Below are 25,749 nucleotides of genomic sequence, written 5' to 3'. Positions count from 1 at the left end.
AGATGTCTTTCTTCATAATTATTCAATGTCATGGTACATAAAAATTTTCACAAATACATTCACCAGGCTAGAATATAATCTAGTTCCTAAAACTATAATTCTATGTTTAGGAAATGTCTTTCTGGCATACTGTATTTTTCTCATATTAAGGAATCTTTCTAGTTTGGAAACAGAAGGAAGAACTCTTTGCAACACACACATAAGTCATCAAAGACACATACAGACTAGCATCTGCCCAGTAGAGAAGGTCTGTCTCAAAATCCAGAATGAGCCCAGTGGGCCAAACCAGGCTGGTGTTCACAATGGGGACTCGGAAGTTTCCTCCAAGCGTGGCTCTCTCAATTTTGGCAGTGGTACCCCAGGCAGTCCAGTACATGTACCTAGTCACCCAAAAGAAAGCATAATGAATTTACCACAAGGAAACTCCTACTCCTTTCTATCTTACTCTTCGTATTCAAATTGCCATTACTATATCCACATATATAATTTGCTCAAAAAGGACTTACTAAGACACAGCATTGGTTTCCTAGAATGCCAACACTCTTCCTTCTAAAGGGAGTTATGTAATGACTTCCCCTTCCTAGGTAAAAATCACTTTCACCTTTGCAAATGCAGCCATAGTGTTATAAGCCTATAAAATAGTTCCTGACCCTACTCCTGCCTCAAATGAGCAGACAGAAATATAAGAAGGAAGGCCATGGCATACCCTCGGCAAGGATCTAGCACAAGGTCTCTTGGCCTTGTAGAATGAGCTATCACAGTGCGCTGAGATCCGTCTTCAGCCACAGAATTAATGGTTTCATTGAGGAAGTCACTGTAATAAATTCTTCTATTGATCCAGTCGAAGGCAATACCATCAGCAGCCCCTATATCTGAACACATACCAGCAGACATACACATAAACACCACAAAGATGTTAGAGTCCCAATATGCATTATGAACACTTAGTCATGCATGTGTCTTGACCCTCTGTAAGTACTTCCAAAGTAACTCCACCTGGAGTGTACTCACCTGAAACAATAACAGTTGGAGAATGGGTGCCAGAATATAAACTGACATAGGAAATCTGGTCAGCTCCATAGCCTAGATTTTGTGTGAAGTAGATTCTGTTATTTACACTATCATAATCCAGAGCCATGACATCTTTTCCCACATTTATGGCTTGGAAAGGTGGGCTATGGTCTTCAGGATCAAAGTGTAAGCTTTTCAAAGAACTACCCAAGGCAAAGATAAGGAAATTCTCGGTTGAAATGGTACAGCTCTTGCCATCATGTTCTAAGGTCCCAAAAGCACAGCCACATTTTGGGGTGGCTAAGTCTGGTAAAGCAAAGCAGAAATGGGAGCATCCACCATTACTTTCCAAGCAAGGGTTGTTGTTGACCTCTGCTTGTGTCCGGGGCTGGACACGCTGGTCAAAGACAGTCACATCTCTGAGCCAGTAGATATTGTCTCTTATCACTGCTGGGGGTTCTGTGTTCCCTGGTTCCTTGCTAGCTTTGAAGATTTTTTGCAAATTTCGATCAACCCATATGATAGAATCTCCAAAAACGGTGATACCGTAAGGAGTTGGGTAACGACTGCCATAACGAATCATTTCAGTTTCCCCTCCACTAATATGGATCCTTGCAATTAAATCTAAAGAATCATCAACCCAATAAATATAGTCATTGCTATGGTCCACTGCCAAACCCCGTGGTGTAACGATGCCTTCAGACACGAGTACAGTTCTATTGGTACAGTCAAGAAAAGCACGTTCGATCTTCGGTTTCTGCCCATAATCAGCCCAAAAGAGGTATCTGTTCTTAGGGTCTACAACAATATGCCGAGGCATGTCCACTGTGGCTTTAAGGAGAATGCGGCGGTAGGTGGTATTTATTCGTAGAACTTCAATCATTGTTTCATATGAAAAGGCATTGGTGAAATAAAGATTTCCTGTAAAAAAAAAAAAAAGAAGAAGAAGAAGAAGAAGAAGAAAAAGAATCAGAGAAGGTGGTGATGAATGGAAAATGAGGAATTCCATATCAAAGTCAGTTTGGGTCAATATAGGTCATTTTTCCAAGACATTAAGTATCTCAGTGTAAGCTTTAAAACATAAATAGGTATATATTCTTTGGAACTAAAGGGAATGCTTCTTAAAATTTATAAAAATAGTAGGTCCATTTTCAGGTTCTAGAGCACATCAGAATTCATAGCAAATGTTAGGTCACATTCTACTAAAAGGTAAATTTTCCAGAATGTTCTTTCTTATTTCCTCTTGAAGTACTGGATGTTTCCACTCACTTCAAAGACTAACCATTATCATGCTATAACTTCTACTCAAACACTGCCAAAGAAGCAAAGAGGAAGAGCCAGCAATATCTTGAGTTATTACCAATATTATCAAATATTTCATGTACTTAAGACTAAAATGAGATCTTTTTTAAAATCACCAATGTCCACTTCTGGCATTAAAGCACATCACAATTGCTACAGTAAAGCAACAAACATGTGAAGATAACATAATGAATAGAGAATAATCCCAAATTATTGATCCTGTGTGATAGAAAGTCTATCATCATTATATATTTTTATTTGGCAGCATTGGGGTTTAAACTCAGGGCCTCATGCTTGTGAGGCAGGTGCTCTACCACCTGGAGCCATGCATCCAACTCCTCTAACTTCTTTTATTTTTGAGATACATTTTCAAATCATGACTGGACCATTATCCTCTTCTTTACGTTAATTTTCTAAAAGATTAGTTACTAAGCTTAATAATAAAGAATGATACTCGCTTTGATCAGAATTGGATTATATTTCAAAAAGATCTAATGCATTTGTTTTTCCAGAGTATCATTAAAAATCAAGTGCCAGTGGCTTACACCTGCAATACTAGCTACTCAGAAGGCTGAGGATTGTGGTTTAAAGCCAGCCGAAGCAGGAAAGTCCATGAGACTCTTAGCACCAATAAACTACTCAGAATGAACCAGAAGTGGCATGGTGGGTCAAGTGGTAGAGCTCTAGCCTTGAACACAGAGAAGCTCAAGGACGAGCCCTCCCCAAAAATGATCATTCAAATTTAAATGCATTAATCTATGTAATTAAGTCAATGTAACACCGGATCAGGTAACTCAATATAAGCACTAACAGAAGAGCACCTTATGAACAAAAAGACTTTTACCTATTAACAAAGGAATAATTAAGATTTTGTGGGGCTGGGAATATGGCCTAGTGGTAGAGTGCTTGCCTCACATACATGAAACCCTGGGTTCGATTCCTCAGCACCACATATATAGAAAATGACCAGAAGTGGCGCTGTGTGGCTCAAGTGGCAGAGTGCTAGCCTTGAGCAAAAAGAAACCAGGGACAGTGCTCAGACCCTGAGTTCAAGCCCCAGGACTGGGAAAAAAAAAATCATAATTAGCATTCTTATTAACAGAAGCTAACAGGATAGACTTCATGGAATTATATGTCAAATCTTAGTCAAGCATTAAAGGTAAAGCTCAAGCAGTACAGCAAGGCCATAAGTTCAAACCCCAATAAGTAAAAGAGAAAAAAAAAATCAGACAAATCCTTACTTTCATAGAAACAAAACAAAAAAGAATTTGTGAGTGAAATTGCTTGGCTTTAAAATAAAAGAATGCCACTTTGTTTTCTATTATATATAAAATGTACATATATGTACATAACATATACTATAGTATATAACATAATATACATATGTATGTGGGATCTATGCATATATATGTTTGTATGTATGTGTATGTGCTGGCACTAGAGCTTAAACTCAGGGATTTGCACTCTCACATAGCTTTTTGCTCATAGCTGATGCTATACTACTTGAATGATACCTCCAGTTCTAGCTTTCGGGTGATGAATTGGAGGCAACAGTCTCTAGGGTTTGTCTGCCCCTGCTGGCTTTGAACCATGATACTCTTACCTCATCTCCTGAGCAGCTACAAGTACCTAGGATAATTGTGAACTACTGTCACCCAGCTTACATTATATTTTAATATCCACATCTCTTTTAAAATTTAAGACATTTCTAATCCAACAGTGAGGTGTGGATCCAAGTGCAGAAAAAATGTGAATGTATTTCTAAACACTTGGCCTGCAGTTTTGATTATATTAATAACAAAAATAATTAATCTGTAATGAGTTTGTCAGCCAAAACATCTGATTGTTTATTCAACAAACACAGAGCTTGGTCTCATTATAAAATTCAATTTATTTTAAATATGGATTTGTCAGTGATTGCTAGAAAAAATAAAACTATATAACATGTATTTAGGCTGAACTTTCCCACATAAAACATGACAACAGAGATGAAAATACAAAACAATAAAATCAAATACAATAAAATCAGCACATTGATAACTTACCTGCTACCCAGTCCACTGCAATACCCCGAATTCCACTTCTTCCTATCCCATGGGTCACAATGTTTGTAAAAGAAGACCCATCTGATTTGATTCTCCTGATTGCATTATACGAAGACACAGAGATATTAAAATCACACCAGTAAATAAAGCCAGAGGCCACATCGACATCCACGTGTAGTACATTTCGTCCTAAAATTTTAAGAAAATACCATTAAACTATGCTCATACGAGAACCAGATCTTTTTTAAATTTTTTTCCCCTTCCTTCCTCAGATCTTTAAAATGTCCAAACTGGTTGCCAGTTGCAATAAACATATCTACTACCCAGATCTTCATTGCTAAATACTATTCCCCCAATAAGGAGTTTCAATTACAGTGAGAAATGACTGATTATACGTTTGGGCAAGGAAGACCTGAGGTAAGTCTGAAATATTGTACTGCAAAGCAAGGAAGTGCTCAGCCACTAATGGGATGATGAGAGAGGAAAAAATTCATATGGAACAATAAAAAACTCCAAATAGCAAAAACAATCCTACATAGAAAGAACAGTGCAGGAGGAATATCAATACCAAACTTTAAATTGTACTACAAAGCTATAGTAATAAAAAACAGCTTGGTACTGGCACAAGAACAGGCCTGAGGACCAATGGAACAGAACTGAAGACCCAGAAATGAACCCACAGACATACAGCTACCTAATCTTTGACAAAGAAGCTAAAAATATAGGTGGGAACAAAGACAGCCTCTTCAACAAATGGTGCTGGCAAAACTGGGTCAACACATGTAACAAACTAAAACTAAACCCCTATCTATCACCCTGCACCAAAATCAACTCTAAATGGATCAAAGACCTGGAAATAAAATCAGATACCCTGAAAACTCTGCAAGAAGAAATAGAAGAAACTCTAGGACTCCTTGGCACTGGAAGAAACTTCCTCAACAAAGGCCCAGAAATCCAACAAATCAAAGAAAGGCTGGACAAGTGGGACTGTATCAAACTGCAGAGCTTCTGCAAGGCAAAAGATATAGCTTCCAAGATAAATAGAAAACCCACAGATTGGGAAAAGATCTTCACCAGCCATACAAAGTACAAAGGCCTGATATCTAAAATATACACAGAACTCAAAAAGTTAAATTCCTCCAAAACAAACAACCAAAGAACCAACAGCCCTCTCAACAAATGGGCTAAAGACCTAAAAAGAGCCTTCTCTGAAGAAGAAATGAGAATGGCCAAGAGTCACATGAAAAAGTGCTCTACAGTGGGCTGGGGATATAGGCTAGCGGCAAGAGTGCCAGCCTCGGATACACGAGGCCCTAGGTTCGATTCCCCAGCACCACATATACAGAAAACGGCGAGAAGCGGTGCTGTGGCTCAAGTGGCAGAGTGCTAGCCTTGAGCGGGAAGAAGCCAGGGACAGTGCTCAGGCCCTGATTCCAAGGCCCAGGACTGGCAAAAAAAAAAAAAAAAAAAAAAAGTGCTCTACATCACTGGCCATAAAAGATACGCAAATCAAAACAACATTGAGATACCACCTCACCCCAGTAAGAATGTCTATTATCTGGAAATCTAATAATAACAAATGCTGGAGTGGATGTGTCCAGAAGGGAATCCTACTACATTGTTGGTGGGAATGCAAACGTGTTCAACCCCTCTGGAAAGCAGTGTGGAGGTCCCTAAGAAGGCTAAACATAGAGCTCCCCTATGACCCACCAGCCCCACTTTTGGGCATCTACACAAAAGATTACAAGCAAGAACACACTAAAGCCACCAGCACAACTATGTTCATTGCAGCACAGTCTGTCATTGCCAAAACATGGAACCAACCTAGATGCCCCTCAGTAGACGAGTGGATCAGGAAAATGTGGTACATATTTACAATGAAATTCTATGCCTCCATCAGAAGGAATGACACTGTCCCATTCATAAGGAAATGGAAGCACTTGGAAAAAAAAAATCATACTAAGTGAAGTGGGCCAGACCCAAAGAAACATATACCCTATGGTGTCCCTCACAGGGAATACCTAGTACAGGAATAGGCTGTCATGGTAGAAGACCAAAATACCCCAATAACTACACCCATAAGACAACATAAGATGCCAAATGAAATGAACTCCATGTTACAGAAACAAGAGTTGTGCCACTGTTGTGATTGTTCTCAGCATGCCATGTGAACTCGTACTACTTTTTTTTCTTTTTCTTTGTCAGTTTGTTTGACTGAGTGGTTTGTCTAGTTTTGTTTCTCTTGTAGTCCCTTTCTGTGGCTGTGCTCCGGGTACTACTGTGCTACATCCGAGTACCCTGGATATTCTCTGATACGGGTTGTAGAAACGGGGAAGGGAGAGAAAATACAAGGATCGAGAGACAAAGAACAAAAAGATAAACCATTCAAAAAGCAACACTTAGAAACTATTTGGTGTAAACCAACTGCACAACTCTTGGGGGAGAGGGAAAGGGGAAGGGGGGGAATGAAGGAGGAGGTAACAAATAGAACAAGAAATGTACTCACTGCCTTTCATATGAATCTGTAACCCCTCTTTATCACACTTTGACAATAAAATTTTTTTAAACCAAAACAAACAAATTCAGGGATCTATTAAAGATGAGCTCCCTGACCTAATTTGGCCATTTAAGGCATCAAAGGAACAGTATGGTAATTGATAACCCACTGACTTTCAAAAAATTTAAGTAAGTCCAAACTAATAAGAATCTTTATAAGATAAACTAAACAGAATAGGGGAGTTTCTCTTTACAAACAAATGTTATTTAGTAAATGTGACAAGTGGAAGAATAAGAAAATCACTATTTGTAATGTGCAAAAGATGCCTGGGAAACAAGATATTCATAAGGTCAAAGTTGAATTTCACAGATTTTATAAAAATTTTAAAAGGAGAAGTATACTTTAAAAGGCAAGACTTAGGAGGACCACCTTAACCAAATAATCAAACTTAAACATCACTAAGAGTCACCTATGAAGTATTCTTTTTTGTTTATTTCACTGCTCAAGATATACCCCAGGGCCTGGCACATTCTAAGCAAGAGCTCTACCACCACCATCCCAATCTCTTCATCTTTTTTCATTCCCTTCCATCCTCTACTCTTTATTTCTGCATATTCCTGAAGAAACATTTCCCCTGTAATGTACACTTACAAACCGTAGTTTATTTAGGAGACATGTAATCACTTGAGACATTCATAGGATGCCAGCATGATATGTTGCAAACATATGCTTAGGAGTGACTACTTCTGTGAATTCAATACTTCAATTTACAAAATATATATTAACAAATATTTGTGGACTAATTAATTACTGAATTAAATTCCCATTAACAGAAAGAGGCATAGTTCTGTAATACCTCTTGCAAATCCCTATTTCATTCTTCTAACTTGCTTTAGTCCATGGCTCTCATAAGCCATAAATGTTTGCAGGCCCTGGAAATTGGTTAGGAATGTAGATTCTCCAGAATACTAAATCAGAAGAATCTGGAGATAGGATTCAACTCTGTGTTTAGTAGCCCTCTAGATCATTCTTGTTGTACACTAAAGTTTTTTAACCACTCTAGTCTGAGCCAAACACAAAGAAATGGGTTTCTTTGCACCAAGGACTACAACTTGGCATCAGTTAAAGTCAAATGCTACTTGTTCCCGAGTTGGCATACCTTGGCCAGCCACTGGTACCATGGCCTCCGAAAAATCTGACAATTCCAAACTAAAGCCTCTGATTGCATACAGCATCGACACGACAATGAAAGAGTTATGTGGAGAGCAGGTCCGATGATCAGGGTTGAGGTTAAATCCAGTGGCACAGGCACAGGAGAACAATCCTCCTGGTATGGGCAGGCAAATCTGCTGACAAGCATTCACGTTGTTGCTACAACCATTTGAGGACTCGCTGGTGCCTAAATGAAACCAAAATCAGTGTGTGACCTGACTATACTTACATGACACTTCAACTCAAATATTTGAAAGTGGGTTACTGAATAATGCATTATAAAATTAATAACAAATATATAATAGCTGGGTTAAATCAAAAAATAATAATGAGAGGAAAACTTATACCATAAAATGAGTACCCCAAATATTGCATAGTATTTTTTTTAAATGAAGCACCAATTGCTGTTCTTCTACAAAGCATGCAAGTAATTTAGAGAGGGCAATGCAAAAATCTGTTGTTCTTTCTTTTTTAACCTCTTGCCCTATGCAATGGCATTTCTATTAGTTTGATTACATGATCAAAAATGGTATGGATAGTTGTTTTAAAAAAAAACCTATAAAAAAAAGAAAGCAATGAAGGTAAGCAATAGAAGAATAAAGATGACAATACAATTTAAAAAGACTTAAAAAAAACCTATAAAAGGACAACACTAAAAAAGGCCATTTTGTACATGGAAAAAAAAATACCAAGTGGTATACCTAGGTTATAAAATTGAAAAGACATTTCTTTGTTTTGTTTTGGGGTTTTTTTTGCCAGTCCTGGTGCTTGAACTCAGGGCCTGAGAACTGTCCCTGGCTTCTTTTTACTCAAGGCTAGCACTCTACCACTTGAGCCATAGCGCCACTTCCAACTTTTCCTATATATGTGGTGCTGAGGAATCGAACCTAGGGCTTCATGTATACAAGGTGAGTACTTTACCACCAGGCCATATTCCCAGCCCTGAAAATACATTTTTTGATAGTCCTTGGTAATTTAACAACTGTAAAAGGTCAAAACTATGAATAAGTCTCCAGCCAGTTGCAAAGGTTTGTGCCTGTAATCCTAGCTACTTGGGAGGTAGAAACTAAGAGAATCACAGTTCCAGGCCAGCCAAGACAAAAAGTTAGTCCAAAATGAACTATGCAAATATTAAAAAGCTAAGTGAGTGTTGTGTCATCCCAAATGAGAATGAGAAATGGAAAATGCAAATCCAGTTTGGCCATGGCATTAACAAGACCCTCTGGGGGGAGGGGGGAACCTCTTTGTGAAAAAAAAAAAAAGAAAGAAAGAAAGCCAAACAGGCTGGCTAGTGTGGTCCAAGTAGTAGAGTGCTTGCCAAGCAAGCATAAGGACCTATACCACAAAAAAATTAAATTAAATTTTTAATAACCTTCCAGTACCACAAAAAACTACATTACAATGCTAACTTAGAAGACTAAGTCAAACCAGATTGTCTTTAAAAATCATCTTGCAATAGGCAGCATCTATGAGTATATATAACTTTTAAGCTTAAAATTTTATCTTACTAACATTTTCCTAGAATCCATGCAACGAACATTCCTATTCTTGTTACTGGACACTGGACATAAACACCTAAACAAAAAGGCTAGCACACTTGCCCTTATGAGATTACATTCTCTAATAAGGAACACAAACAGTAAAATACAGAAGTGTCAGAATGCTATGAAGAAAGTAAAAAGTTAAAGTGATATGCTGAGTGCCAGTAACTCACCCTGTAATCCTACTACTTAGGAGGCTGAGATCTGAGGATCAAAGTTCAAAGCCAGTCCAGGCAGGAAGTCTGTTAGACTTTTGTCTCCAGTGAACCACCGAAAAGCTAGAATTGGAGCTGTAGCTCAAGTGATAGAGTACTAATCTTGAACAAAAAAAGCTCAGGAACAGTACATAGGCCCTAGGTTTAAGCCCTGGGACTAGCAAGAAAAAGAAAAAAAAAAAAAACTAAAGCAATGGGAACATAAATTTCTCTGAAGTTCACCTGGCTTTTCAGATGTCATGGTGGTCTTTGATGTTTAAGATGGGTATCTTTTATGGATGGGTATATGCCAGTCCTGGAGTTTGAACTCAGGGCTTCTTGCTCTCCGTTGGCTTTTCTGTTCAATGCAGGTGCTCTACCACTTGAGTGACAATATCACTTCTGGCTTTTTACTGGTTAATTGGAGTCTGTCAGATTTGTCTGCCTGGGCTGGCTTCAAACCGTGATCCTCATTACAGACATGAGCACCCATTATTCTCTCTTTTTTTCTTTCCCTTTAGCACTTATCTTGGGCACTGTTCCTGAGCTTTTCTTTTCTTTCTTTTTTTTTTTTTTTTTTGGCCAGTCCTGGGCCTTAGACTCAGGGCCTGAGCACAGTCCCTGGCTTCTTCCCGCTCAAGGCTAGCACTCCGCCACTTGAGCCACAGAGCCGCTTCTGGCCGTTTTCTGTATATGTGGTGCTGGGGAATCGAACCTAGGGCCTCGTGTATCCGAGGCAGGCACTCTTGCCACTAGGCTATATCCCCAGCCCCTGAGCTTTTCTTTTTGCTCAATATTAGCACTCTACCACTTCAAACACAGCTCTGCCTCCAGCTTTTGGTAGTTAAAGAGTCTTACAGGCTTTTTCTGCCCAGATTTGCCTTGAAATATGACCCTCAAATTTCAGCTACCTGAGAGCTAGGATTATAGATATACGCCACTAGAACCCATTGTTATTACCATTTTTAAATGTTATTAGTAACTTATATTTATGTGCATGCATGGGACTTGAGGGAGGGTCTGCACTTACAGATATTCAGTGTGTACAGCTGTGTGACTATGAATTACACATCCCCAAATGTGTTTCAATGACCGATACTTACTGCGTCTGTGATAAACTCGAAGGCCTCTCAGTTCTGGAACATTATCCCTCAAGACTACTTTGTTGTCGCCAGAGACCTTGTCAACTCTCTCGATAACCTCATACTGCTCATCAGTATAATAAAGAAAAGCATCAAAAACAGCAAGTCCCCATGGATGGGCGAGATGATGTACCAGGATCATGCGCTCTGTACCATCCACGTTTCCTCGTTCAATCTGAAGGGGCAGAATTCTTATTAGCTTCAGTGATTCAGAGTGAAATGCAAGCAGACCTTAAAAACAATATTCTCCTACTACTAATATTTCACATTGCTCTTACACACCATCCTTTCTAGAGATTTTTTTTTCCATACCTACTATCAGATTGGATCATCACAGATAAACTGAGCAAGAAGTCAGGCAAATTTCCCTATAGGCATTCCATTGATAATGAAACTGACAGCAAGTCAAAGAGAAAACGGCCAATGCTCTAGCCTGTGCATTTGCTATTCTACTCAAAGGTGTAAGAAAACTTCCAGCTGTGATCATCACACAGGAGATGACAGGCCCTGGCTTTAACATTTTCACCCAAAATTTAATACTATGAGTAAAAAGCATGACCCCAGGATGGTAAAGCAGCAAGACTGGATGGAGCCAAGGATGATGCTAAAAGAACTCATAAAAATGAAATTCCTAAGAGAAATAGCAAGCAATCTCTACCTGTGAGCAAAATGAAATGTACATGCAGCTGGTTTAATTCTAAAAACCCAAGTGTTTTCTCTGTACCAAATCTGAATGCTTTCTTAGGGGGACATGAAGTCTGGCTCACTGCCTCAATGGACAAGAAAACCCAGCAATTCCAAGAGAAGATGAAGTCTCCAAACCTGACAGAAGTAGCAGAAGGATAGGACATAGGGAATGTGAGTTGTAGAGCTGCTGATAACCAGAGCAGATCAGCCAAACAAACTCAGCTGGAGTGTTGGGAACAGCTCCTCTGGTCCAAGGCCTTCATCTGAGCAATGGTCAGACTTGGTGATTATGGTTTTGTGTCTCCAACATGAAAACAGAATTCAGTAATAGGGGCCAGGAACTATGGAGATGGCAAGGAAAAGACCTAAGGAACTAAAGTTGGGTGGTGGGACTTTGTATATGACTAAATAAGGAAAGAGAAAGAGGACTGTGAGGACACTTGCCTAGGGGAAAGGACAGAGAGTTGCACCACTAGCAAGCTCAGGGATTCTGGAGAGCAGAGCAGGAGTGGAATAGCAGGGGAGGGAGCTGGTAAGTCCTGTCTGGCATATGGCATCTTATATGTAGAAAGCATAGTGTAACAAGAGTTTCATGTGATAAGAGCTTCATGTACACATGCATCCAAACCTGCAAATGGGCATCACACACATCACTACTTCTTTCTAATTCTTAAAGCTTATTGTAATTCTAAACTATACTAGAAGAGAACTTAGAACATATAATGGACTGAAGCTTAACTGCCACACAGTATTATGGAAAACATCAATACCAAGGACCTGAGATTACTGCTTAAAAAGCAAGGAAGAGTGCCAGGCATCGGTGGCTCTTGCCTGTAATCCTTGATACTCATGAGGCTAAGATCTGAGGTTGGTGGTTCAAAGCCAGCCCAGGCAGGAATGTCTGTGAGACTCTTATCTCCAACTAACCACCAGAAAACCAGAAGTGGCGCTGTTCAAGTGGTAGAGCACTAGCCTTGAGCTGAAGAGCTCAAGGATAGCATGCAGGCCCAGAGTTCAAGCCCCACAACTGACAAAAAAGACAAGGAAGAGTTGAGCATGTATTAAATCCAACGTACAAAACAATGTCTAATGACAATAATCATTACTGAACTCTTTCACACCAGCTCAGGTTGCATAAGCAGGAATGGTCAAACATGATTTTTCATTGAAACTTTATTATTTCTTTTTTTTTTTTTTTTTCTAATCCTGGGCCTTGAACTCAGGGCCTGAGCACTGTCCCTGGCTTCCTTTTGCTCAAGGCTAGCACTCTGCCACTTGAGCCACAGCGCCACTTCTGGCCGTTTTCTGTATATGTGGTACTGGGGTATTGAACCCAGGGCCTCATGTATACAAGGCAAGCTCTCTTTGCCACTAGGCCATATCCCCAGCCCCTGAAACTTTATTATTTCTGCAAAATATGATGATCTCAATACTGGAGTTTAAACTACCAGTGATGAAAATTCTACATTTCTATCAGCCATGTGGGGATAGTGGAGAAGAAGAATGTGTAGCCATGAAAGGAGACTGAGCTTAGATGTTTTCTCAGCCTATCTTCTGTCTGCTCTGTGCAAACTACAGAATCTTGAGTCATTTCAAATTGAAAAAATTAAACCTAAGACCTCAAAACTTTACATAAAATGTCTCTGGAAGCACAAGAGTTATTTTATCATAAAGAAAAGCAGAATGTGAGAGGAGAATAATGAACATCATCCTACAAGAACTGCATATGCATATGTTTTACTGCAGAGAACAGGACTTCAAGATGAGGGTGAGATTTGCTCAGTGGAGATTAGTTATTGGAAGAAAAAGCAATAAAACATCAAAGGAAGTTGTCAAATAAGGTTACTCAAGAACCTCTTCTAGACAAGTCAGAACACCCAGAACCAGAACGGAAGCTCAGTAGTGAAAACCAACGGGTGCCATACCACTCCTCGGCTAGTGACCGCCCAATACAGCTTCTGCTCCTGGATGTCAAGAGTGACAACCTCCAGGTGTTCAAGATTCCCAGTGAAAAGGATCTTCAAGGATGTGCCATCCATGTTAGCACTTGCAATCTTGGCAGGGACCCCGCTTTGGCTGCCTTGGTCTGACCAGTACAGTTTCCTGCAACAGCCATGAAACACAAAAAACAGCATTTAACAAACAGAAGTTAGAATGTTGTCTAAAACATTTCATTCAAAATGTGTATTTCTTGTCTTCAAGATACAATCCAATAGAGGTGTCTGAAACATCAATACTTGTTACATACAGTATTTCATCAGTTTGGTCTGCTTCCTAGTCATTTTGGGGATAGAGACCATTTAAAACAGGAGGCTAACTTCTTCCATTGGTGGCTAAAGCTTTAGTCTGGTCAGATAAGTAGGAGGCTTATGACAAAGGAAAAGCTTCCATGAACCACTAATCCTTCAAAGAATCGCATGTTACCCAGGATGCTGGGGAAGCCAGTCAGTAGTGTGAAAACTGCCCATACCACCCTGCTCACTCTTTCATTCTCCAAATCACCATCCAACACACATATCAGCTATTACTTTCTTAACTCATCTTATTTCTGTGATGCAAGTAAAAAGTTTTTAAATTTAAGGCAGAAAACAAGCAAATTAATAAATAACTCATTCCCAGGAGTGTCAGAATCCAATGAGCATGATACTACTAGGAATGTTTTTTTTTTTTTAATTTTGGCCTTCTTCATAGTGATATCGATGAACAATACTCAGGAGTTATACACATATTAATCATAACTGAGCATTGCTAAGCCCATGATATATGCATTAAGGTATTTGAAGGGTTAATTTCTATTCCCGCTGATGAAAAAAAATTTTAGACTTGACTCTAAGTTTTAATTCCTTTTTACTCCATCTATTACTACTGTAGCCTCAATAGACAGCGTTTCTACTCTCCTTTCTCAAAAGTCCTTGAAAGCCTTTAAGTCAAAAATCTTTGCTCACCTTCTTCCAACATTAAATCAACATGCTCATCCCAATGACCTTATCTTCAGCATTACACACGTCTGCCTTCAAGTTTACATACTGAATTTCTCTGCTTTGACCAGATTCTTTCATCTCTTCTATGCCTCAATTTTATTTTCCCTGTTGAACTTGTTCTCTGACTTGAAACTCCACCTAAATTTCTAAAACATCAGCCTTTCTCCACCTGGACTCTGTATGTAACCACTTCAGTTATACTTTTGTTTATTCTCTTAAGCACCCATTGTGCCTAATTTAATCATTTCTAACTCTGACTTGCTGAAGTGTTTGTCTTCTCCTCCCTCCATTCTAGGATGGGAGGTAAATCAAAGGGGGACAAAGATTCCCCCTTACCATTCCCTAGATGCGATCCATTCTCCTCTTCTTCAAGGTCTGGTGTAGACGTTACCTAGAAGCTTTCTGTGTTCATTCAAAGTCAGAACATATTGTCCAGTGTAACAATTCTGTTTTTCAAAATTCCTGAAACTCTTGCTTATATGGTGTTGAAGTTTGGTATTAGTAACATGAAGAATATGGAACAAAACACAAATTACATCCCTCATATTAAATAGAACTTGGAGCTGCACCAAGATCTGAATCTTGCAAATGATAACACAGGAAATAAGAAATTATCCTGCCTGAAATCTTGTCAGGACAAGACATTGTTACTGCTGTGAGCATGATACCACTATGAACACTCACCCACGTGCAGGATCAACAGTTATGCCAACTGGATAGCCAACTCCAAGAGCTGTGCCATCATTGCTTATCAGTGTTTTCTGGTATCTGACATCACCCTGGAGTGTCAACACCTACAGCACAGAATCATTTATTAGAACTCAGTTTCTTTCAGGGAAGCAGAGATCACTGACATAAAGGAGAACTTAAGACAAAAAAGACTTAATATTCAAGTAGGAATGAGAGTTTCATGACATACAGATAACCTAGAATTATATTTCATATTTATGAGGAATCAGTTCCATGAGAAATGAGAGCTAAAAGAGGAAAATCTCCTATTTGCAACTCTTTTAAAATTTCTGAAGAAAGTTAGATGGATAACAGAAAGATTCCAATAGATAAACATACAGAACCACTGCCTGGATACTCTGTAAAAATGCCTCCAGACAAAGCTAAAAGAAGACACCTAGAAGGCAAATAGGATGCCCACAGTCCTCCTGTATCCCAAGGGACTGGCCACAGCACTCAGTGATCTATCATTGCAAACACAGTTGATCAAAACAGATCAAATTCATACCATGTTAAGTGATTTCTGCTCCAAATCAACAACCTTAGTTTTAAACACTTGTGCTCAAAGCTCTGCCTTGCCATGCCCTGACTATATGGCCTGAGGCAAGTTAAATTCAATTCTCAATCCAGTGTCTTCACTACTAAAATGTGGATTTGGGTGATACTTTCTGCATATAGCTCACGGGGCTAAGAGATTAAATTCAAGGAAATCACTTAGCACTCTACAAGTACAAGTATGTTTCATAGATGCCCCCATACTTTTGTGGGACCATTTACTGAAGACTTGCTATACAATAGGCATTAAACTAAGAATTATCATATTTGATTCTCAAGTAATGCTATGATAGATACCATTGTTATGCCCCTATTTCAGATAATGAAAAGGAGACCTAGTGGCCTTCCCAAAGTTATCCATTTTTTATTATCAGTGTTGGAATCACAGTGTTAATAATCTAATAGAAGAGTAGATTACTGGATTATCAGCCAATTTCATATGGAAACAGGGCTGTTTTAATATGTACTTAATAAATACAGAGAGACAGGGCTGGGGATATGGCCTAGTGGCAAGAGAGAGCTTTCCTCATATACATAAGGCCCTGGGTTCGATTCCCCAGCACCACATATACAGAAAACGGCCAGAAGTGGCGCTGTGGCTCAAGTGGCAGAGTGCTAGCCTTGAGCAAAAGGAAGCCAGGGACAGTGCTCAGGCCCTAAGTCCAAGGCCCAGGACTGGCCAAAAAAATAAATAAATAAATAAATAAATAAATACAGAGAGACTACTGATGGGAAATCAGAAAATGCCTTTTGATTAGCAGTAAGGTATTCTTATAAAATTGCTTTTCAAGGCAATAGGCTATTTATATGCCTCTATTTCTCTCATCTCTCCTTTTAACACACATACACACACACACACACACACACACGTCCTTCTCTCTCTCTCTCTCCTACCTGCATTTTTTTACTTCTACTTGGACTAGGAAATGTTTATCTTTCAGTTGGGCTCTTTGCTATCATCTCTCTCATTTTCCTAGGACAAAGGATCTCTGCTTCAAAGTTAAGTTTCCCTCCTTGGTTGGAGGTTTCTATCAAGCTCTCCCTCACACACGATAAGCTTCACATTTCAGTCACATTTCTTTCAGTGAACCGGCACACAGCTACCCCTAGTGGAAAATAATTTCTTCGACATTTCTCTTTTCAAGTTGGAAATAAATGGGAATTGCTCAGGCTGGAATATAGATAAACCATAAGTGGGAATAATTCCTATTTTCTTTGTTTATCCTTCACCTACAGGAGTTGTTTAAATTTGTTACCTTAGGGAGAAATGAATATAAATAATTTAAAAGCCCATTTACTCTTGGATCATGATTCTCATAAGCCTTTTATGGGTATTCTAGATACATTGACAATTTAAGTGAAACAGCACTCTGGAGTCACAAGGTGCCTCAATGTTATGAACTACTTGTACTTACTGAGTTGTCATCCATTTTTTACAGATGAGCAAGCAGAGGCTCAGAGAAGTTTAGTCATTTGTTCAAAGCCAAAGAGTTCATGAGTGAAGGAAATTCAGTGCTGTTCCTACATAAAACGCATTTTTGTATTTCAGGGATCTTTATCCCTCTGTCTGGGACCCCTTTTCCCTACTTCTTGGTTTGGCAGAAATAATACTGCTCATCCTTCAAGATTCAGCTCTCAAATAACCACTAAAGGAAATCACCTTTCTCATTCTTTAAGAAGGGGGAAGTCAGCAGGTTGAGTCCTGCCCCCTAACCTAGAGCTTCACATTCACTGTTCAGGGCAAATTCACTTTTAATGGTTTTCTTTGGGTTGTTCTTTTTATCTTTCTCTCTCAGACATGTGAACTATTGAAAAGGAAAACATCTTTCTTTGCATTTTCAATACTCAGGTCTTCCCATCTGACTGATCCACATTGCCTAGGTCTTGTTGAACAAAGTGAGCAAGCAATATGCACCCAAAGCTAGGTCTTGGGACTCCAGTCAAATCTTTCAAATCAGGAAACAACCCCAAACTTGAGGTTAGTGTGGACAGGAAGTCCTGCCAACTCACACTATGCACTGTGTTACTATCCGGGAGGCTCCTTCCCATGGTGCCTGACACCAGTGTGGGAGATCTGTTTGCTACTTTGGGAAATCATTCAGTTTAAAAGAGAAAACACCCTCCCTCTCCCTCCCCATGTACCACGCAAGAAAGTAGGAGACTGAATAAGTGCCTATTAATCTTCATTTGAGATTGCCCCATGTTTCCATGGGAGGATATTTTTAGTTAAGATTGTGAAAGATCTTCTCCAACTATTAAATGGGGTTTAAAAGGTCTGGATTACTGGAGTTGTGACTATGACAATGTGTATAACAACTAACCAATTTTCTATGTTTCTGGGCTGGCTTGCTTACTTTTGTTGTTGTTGTAATACTTGGGATTGGACTCTGCCTGGAGCTTGCCAGGCAGGCACTCTACCATGGGAAGTCCTGCTCCCAACCCCTTTGGCTTTATTTATTTTGGTGATAGAGTCTGACTTTCCTGCTGGGGGCCAGCCAGAACCTCAATCCTCCTATTTACAGTCTCCAAATAGCTGGGATGATAAATGTGTGCACCACGTTCCCCAGCTATTGGTTGACTAGCTTGAACTGTCATCCTCCTACCTCTGATCTGTTTTCTGAGTAGCTGAGATTACAGGCACGAGCCACAGCCCATCTGGCCTTTGTCTTTAACTCACTTTGTATAAAACAAAAGACTTGAACCAGATCTTCCCAGATCCCCGGATGTTAACACCTGTTAATACCTGTTGGTTCTATCTGTTTTGAAACACTCCCTGGGTTAAGCAAGTGCAGCTACTGTAAATTTCCCTCTCCTGCAAATGGCAACCATATTCATCTCTACTCTCATAGATATGAAAATTAAAGGCAAGAGTGCTTGGAAAAGATTTTGTGAGATAGGAAGCACCATTCCCAAGGAAGTTCTTCCTGTCCAACTTCACACCAGGCTGCTTTGCACCTTCCTCCTCTCCTGTATTTTCCATTCCAAATGCTCCAAAGGGCAGCCAAGTCCACAGCTGTACCCCTCAGCAGGGGAGTGTCACTGTGCAGAACCCTGCTGAATCTCCCCCACCTACAACCCTTTTACCTTAAGAGGAATTAATAATTCTTTTGCAAAGAAATCCAGTACTAATCAAGGTGCTTTGGATATACTTCATGTGATTTCAAGCCTGCACCCCATCTAGAATTTCTTCTGGGAACTGAAGAACACTTATCTCACAGAGGAGAATATCAAAAGCATTAGAATCAAGTTTCTACTTTCTGGTTCACAGTTAGAAAAACTATATTGTAGTTATAGAAAGATTTCCATCTGAGAACAGAAGTAACCCAGAAGTTCAGAATTTCAGTTCTCCACTTCTTCCAGAAGTGGAGAACTGAAATTGCATTAAACATTAGGTGGAGAAAACTAATGAAAATTTCTTTCCTACTATAGTCTTACTGTTGGCCAAATTTCTTACAGAATTTTTAATTGATTTTCATATATTTGCCTTGGGGACAGGATTTCAGTTTCTTTTTATAGAAAAATGTATGTAATATAAATGTATGTACATGTACTATGTGAATAGGTTATATATTTATATAAATAGTATAAAAATATATTTATATACAAATATATACATATATAAATGTTTATATACATTACCTGTATGTTCCATATGTATTTTCTACATTTTATATGTATATATACATACATATGTTTTGGGGAGAGAGCTTGAGACAGAGCCTCAAAATCTCAATCCTCTTTATTCAGCATCCCAAGTACTAGGATTATAGATGTGGGACACCATTCCTAGCTCCCTAATAGCCTTTATAGGAACACAGTGGTATTGAAAATTAGGAGGAAATGAAATAGAATAGAACAAAGTTCCAATTATCCATTTTTAAGATGATTTTCCTTCTTTGCTTCAGAGACTTTGACAGTTAAAACTATTCTTTCTTCTCATACCCTACTTGTTTAAAAGTAATTTCAATATCCATATGACAGTGTTTCCTAAGAATAGATCTATACATGAGTCTAAACTCAGTGTTTTTTTAAGTGGTAGTTTGGGATCATTACCTCGATGGAATAAGTTGTAGGAGTGGTATAATAAATGTTTCTTGATATCCAGTCTAAGGCCAGACTCCTAGAAGACCCAAACATAAATAGAGGCGCGAATACAGTCCTGTTGGTGCCATCTGTCTTCACTCTGTGAATTTCACCCTGGAAGAAAGTCAAGGATGGTCTGTAGCTGCACTCTTTGAGGTTAAGTTATAGACTTTGAATGCTATTTATAACTTACTGGATTCTCAACCCAATAGATGAATTGCTCTGAGTCATCAAACGCCACATCAAAACCATTCTGTATCCCTGATATGGGGACCATGGCATCATTGCTCTTCACCTCCGGATCAAGGGAGATGCCAAAAATGACGGACTCTTGTACAGACATCAAGAAAGCTTGATCACCTGTGAAAATAGTTGACCACCCGTCAAGTTTACATCATGGTGTTTCCAGACATTTAAGAGTAATGGGAGGCAGTGGACTGTCATTATCATATGAGCCGAAAAGCATCACAGCTCTGCAGTAATATATACAATGCACAGCAGATATTTCATCACTAATAAGTTACAGGCTTTCCATGGGGGTCAGTGGGAAACCAGGTCTTCAAAGTCCCCAGACAACATTATATGCCCTTTTCCAAGGTAGGTAAGTATTTTAATACCTTACTTTTACTTTTTTGTTTAAAAACATTTCTTTATTATATACAATTAATGAAATCCTTAAGTTATAATATTTAGCAACTTGATTTATTCATCTAATGCATTATTGGAGATTCTCTATAGCAGTGCACACAAAATAAATATTGGATTGTTTATGTAAAACATCCCATGGAATGCTTCCTTTTAGTGGCATTTTTGTCTTATGTAAACTGTTTATATTATCAAAAGAACATGCAAGGATCTGAGTTGTCCATGTGTAATTTCATTCATAAGTGAACATGGCTTTCTAGATTTGATTCAACAGTAACATAAAAGTATTGCTTTTTTTTTCAATACTGGAAGTGGAACTCAAGGCCTTGCTAGGGAGAGGCTCTACCACTTGAGCCATGCCTCCAATATTTTCTTACTGTAGAAAGAGCCTTTTTGTTTGCTCAGAATTAGCCTATGAGGTTGATCTTGCTATCTATGCTTCCCACAAAGCTGGGATTATAGACATGTGTTACCATGTCTGGTGTATTTATGTTGTGATAAGAGTCTTGTCAACTTTTTTGCCCAGGATGACGTCAAATTGTACTCCTCCTAGTAGGTAGGATTACAGGTGTGAGTCACCATGCCAGTTTGCCTTACTCTTCATTAATCCCTTACTTACACTGACAAGATCTTTCATTTCTACACACAAACAAACCTAACACTGAAGAACTCTAGGAAAGTTGGGTTTTTGAGAAAAAATATGAAAGAGAATTTAGTGCATAGCAGCTTACTAGTTTTAAGCAAGTTCAGATAATAAAAGAAAAAAATTGTCCAGTATATGTTATAGACTTTAACTACTTATAATAAATAAATCCAATTTACAATATCATCAATTGTTAACTTGACTAGTATCTGTCTTTCTTGCTCCATTATAACTCCCAAGGGGCAAAAATTATGTTTGATTTTCTTAGTATCTCCAGAGACTGGCAGGGAGTTGGGCATAAATTAATTTCCCAGTAAATATTAATGACATAGCAGAATAAACAGATGGATATATAAACAATGTCTTCAAAAGTTCTCTAGGCATTTGTTTGAGGCTCGTACAAAAAGAGTTGCTTTCCTGATTTCAGCCTAGGAATTAACTTAACCAAAGATATGAAGAACCTCTATGATGAAAATTTCAAAAACCTGAAAAAGGAAATTAAAGCAGAGTTAAAGAAGTAGACAAACCTCCCATGCTCCTAGATTGGGAGGATTAACATCACGGAAATGTCAATACTGCCCAAAGCTACCTACAAATTCAAAGCAATATCCATCAACATCCCAACAACCTTTTTAAATGAAAAAGAAGAAGCAATCCAAAAATTCATATGGAATAGTAGAAGACCATGAATACCAAAAACAATCCTTAGGAAGAACAGTGCTAAACAAATATCAAGCTTCAAACTCTGTTATAAAGTCATAGTTACAAAAACAGCTTGGTACTAGCACATGAACAGGCCTGAGGACCAGTGGAATAGAATTGAAGACCCAGAAATAAACCCACAGACCTATAGCCACCTAATCTTTGATAAGGGAACCAAAACACAGGATGGAAGAAAGACAGACTTTCAATAAATGATACTAGCAGAATTGGCTATACACATGTAGAAAACTAAAGTTAGATCTTTATATATCATCCTGTACCAGAATCAATTCCAAATATAAAATAAAGTATCAAAGACCTGGTGGTAAGTAGTGCAGATACCCTGAAAATATTACAGGAAGGAAACACTAAGGTTCCTTGGCACAGAAAGAAACTTCCTAAATAAAGATCCAGGAGCACAACAAACAAACAAACAAAAAAGCTAGATAAATGGGATCGCATTAAACTACAGAGCTTCTGCATGGCAAAGCACATAGCTAGCAAGATACACAGAAAGCCCACAGATTGGTAAAAGATCTTCACTAGCCATACAACAGATAAGGGCCTCATATAAAAAATATACTTAGACTTCAAAAAATTAAACCCCCCAAAACAAAACAAAACAACAACAACAAAAACCCAATCAAAAAAGAAGAAGGTGGTTAACACACACACACAAAAAAAAAAAAAAACCCAATCAACCCATTAGTAAGTGGGCTACAGACTTAAAGAGAGACTTCTCTGAAGAAGAAATAAGAATGGCCAATAGAAACATGAAGAAAAGTTCAACATCTCTGGCCATAAAGAAATGCAAATCAAAATAATACTGAGATTCCACCTCACCCCAGTTAGAATGGCCATTATCAAGAGAACAAATAACAGATGCTGGTGGAGATGTGGCCAAAAAGGAACACAATACTGTTGGTGGAAATGTAAATGTGTTCAATCACTCTGGAAAAACAGTATGGAGATTCTTCAAAAAAGGGAACGTAGAGCTAGCTCCCCTATAAGCCAGCAATTCCTCTCCTAGGCATTTACCCAAATGATCACAAACAAGACCACACTAAAGCTACCAGCACAACTATGTTCATTGCAGCATTATTTACCATAGCTGAGATATGGAATCAACCCAGATGTGCCTCAGTAGATGAATGAATCAAGAAAATGTGCTATATATACACAATGGAATTTGGTTCATCAGAAAGAATGACATCGCCCTATTTGTAAGGAAATGGAAAGACTTGGAAAAACTCATATTAAGTGAAGCAAGCCAGACCAAAGAAACATAGGCTCCATGGTTTCCCCCATCTGTCATAATTAGTAGATGCCCAGGATAGTCTTGGAAGAAGTTCACAATAGCCCAATAGCTAAGTACATATAACCATATAAAACGATGCTGATCAAAATTATCTCCACAATATGGAAATAACAAAGTTTTTTGTGGTTGTTTGTTTTTCTTATTTTTTTAGTCTACTGTTTTCAGTTATTTCTTTTGTCTTTATTTTTTTCTCCTTTGGTTTATTCCCTGTGGTCACTGTTTCTGATTTCCATACCCTTTGTCTTATATTTTGGGGAAGGGAAGAGGAATCACAGAAACGGTAGGACAAAGGGAGAACCAGTGCAACAGTGACACCCACTAGACACAACACTGAAATAAACTTTACAACTTGAGGGAGGAGGGAAGTCAGGGGGAGGGGAAGTGGGAGAAAATGAGGGAGGGGGGTAACACTGTTCAAAAAGAAATGTACCCACTACCTTACTTATGAAACTAATCCCTCTGTACATGACCTTTACAATAAAATATTTTTAAGTTCTCTAGGTATCTTTAATTGCAACTTAAGTAGCCCCTATAATATCTGAAACTATCCATTTAGCTTCCTTAACAGATAATAAAAGGGTTTTTCCCCCAAAACAAATTAATCTTTATCCAGGCTGTCATCACTTCACCTAAAAATATAAATTAGTCTGGGCACAGAAGCTCACAGCTGATATCCCAGTACTTAGCAGGTGAAAACTGATAGGATCTTAGTTAAAGCCCAGGGCAGGCAAAAAGTTAGTAGGATTCCATCTCAATGAATAAGCTGAGTGTGATGGCAAACTTGTCATCTCAGCTACATAAGACTGTATTTTAAAGTATGTAAAGCACCAATAGCAAGACTATGTCTCAAGTGGTAGAATGCCTACCCAGCAACTTTGAAGCCCTGAATTCAAACCGTAGCACTCCATAGATATACATATATAATATATATGTATATGTATATATATATGTGTATGTGTGTATATATATATGCTATACATCTATAGACATAGACAAAATTCAAGAAAAAAATTTCATTTCAAAATTCTACTCAGGAAAGGGAAATTTCTGAATGAAAGTTTTGTGTTAAAATATATGCATATTTGGCTGGGGATATGATCTAGTGGCAAGAGTGCTTGACTCATATACATGAAGCCCTGGGTTCGATTCCCCACACCGCATATATAGAAAATAGCCAGAGGTGGCGCTGTGGCTCAAGTGGCAGAGGGCTAGCCTTGAGCAAAAAGAAGCCAGGTACAGTGCTCAGGCCCTGAGTTCAAGGCCCAGGACTGGCAAGAAAAAAAAAAAGATACATGCATATTATATTTCAAAACAAAGTATAAAATGATTAACCACTAAATAACGTGGGAAGCATCACATAGTCAAAAGCATTAGATTAATACTTTTTCTTCGTTTTTACATCTTATGAACTTTTCCTTGTTTCACATTTTTTTTATTACTGAGAAATAACTCAGCACTGGTTGAACTAGCACAAATTTAAACTGAATTGAATGTAAACTTTGCAACTACCAGTGCTTTGTATTATGCAAAGCAAAATGATATATAGCATTCGATCATTGGGAACAAGCCTTCAGAGAAAGTAGTTTTCAGCTGGGGCAAGGAAGACTTGCTGGATATGTCACTGCCATGGGAAACAATGTAATCAGATTTGGACCAGTAACTCCTAAGCCTTTGCCTTGCTACTTGGCCCACACTCCATTGTCCACTGCCTGTAAACACCTGCAAAAGCCATAACAAACCTCCCCCCACTATTGAAACTATATGTCACATGGTATGCGTCAGATATCACGTATTCTTCCTACCATTTCCCAGTCTTGTTTGCTAGATAATTATCTTCCCAACTCACAAATGAACAACAAAACAATTTGACCAATGTCACACAGCAGGTCTCTTGGGCTCTAAAAATCTATGTTCTCTTTTATGCTCTACTGGCCAGGCACTATATACTGACTTGCTTTTAGTTTGACTGCAAGAATGAAAAATGAAAGCTAGATTATAAATTTCAGATATATCTTGGAAATCAATCATTCATTGTTATGTGTTATAAATGCTTATTGGTTCAAATAAAAATAAAAGCTATGCCAGGTGATTAGCCACTGGCAAGGCTGGTGCTCATGCCTATAATCCTAGGGACTCAGGAGGCTGGTATTTGAGGATCCCAGTCAAAGCCTGCCCTGACAAGGAAAGTCCTTGAGACTCTTTTCTCCAATTAACCACCAAAAAACCACCGAAAGTGGTAGAGTGCTAGTTTTGAGCAAAAGAGTTCAGGGACAGTGCCCAGTTCAAGCCCTATTGCCAACCCAAGACAAAGGGTATAACTCAATTTCTTTTTGTTTTGTTTTTGTTCTTGTGCCAGTACTGAGGCTTGAATTCAGAGTCTGGGCACTAACCCTGAGCTTTTGGGCACAATCTAGCACTCTACTGTTTGAGCCACACCTCCACTTTCAGTTTTTGGTAGTTAA

At 38.6% G+C, this 25,749-nt stretch overlaps 1 protein-coding gene across 1 annotated transcript in view; it reads right to left on the bottom strand.

Moving 5' to 3' along the window:
* The window catches only part of Lrp2 (LDL receptor related protein 2), a 195,972-nt gene that overhangs the window by 61,494 nt on the left and 108,729 nt on the right, over positions 1–25,749 (bottom strand). Inside the window, exons 32-41 of the mRNA XM_048345285.1 lie at positions 20,173–20,339; positions 19,950–20,093; positions 15,297–15,406; positions 13,557–13,734; positions 10,906–11,119; positions 8,015–8,254; positions 4,359–4,547; positions 1,012–1,932; positions 707–872; positions 222–380 (exon numbers count right to left, since the gene is read on the bottom strand). Coding sequence (XP_048201242.1) covers positions 222–380; positions 707–872; positions 1,012–1,932; positions 4,359–4,547; positions 8,015–8,254; positions 10,906–11,119; positions 13,557–13,734; positions 15,297–15,406; positions 19,950–20,093; positions 20,173–20,339 — 2,488 coding nt within the window. The remainder of the gene's footprint in view (positions 1–221; positions 381–706; positions 873–1,011; positions 1,933–4,358; positions 4,548–8,014; positions 8,255–10,905; positions 11,120–13,556; positions 13,735–15,296; positions 15,407–19,949; positions 20,094–20,172; positions 20,340–25,749) is intronic.

Source organism: Perognathus longimembris, chromosome 4 (assembly GCF_023159225.1).
Source record: "Perognathus longimembris pacificus isolate PPM17 chromosome 4, ASM2315922v1, whole genome shotgun sequence".
In the NCBI taxonomy this organism is placed as follows: Eukaryota; Metazoa; Chordata; class Mammalia; order Rodentia; family Heteromyidae; genus Perognathus; species Perognathus longimembris.
This window is presented reverse-complemented; position numbering and strand designations above follow the sequence as displayed.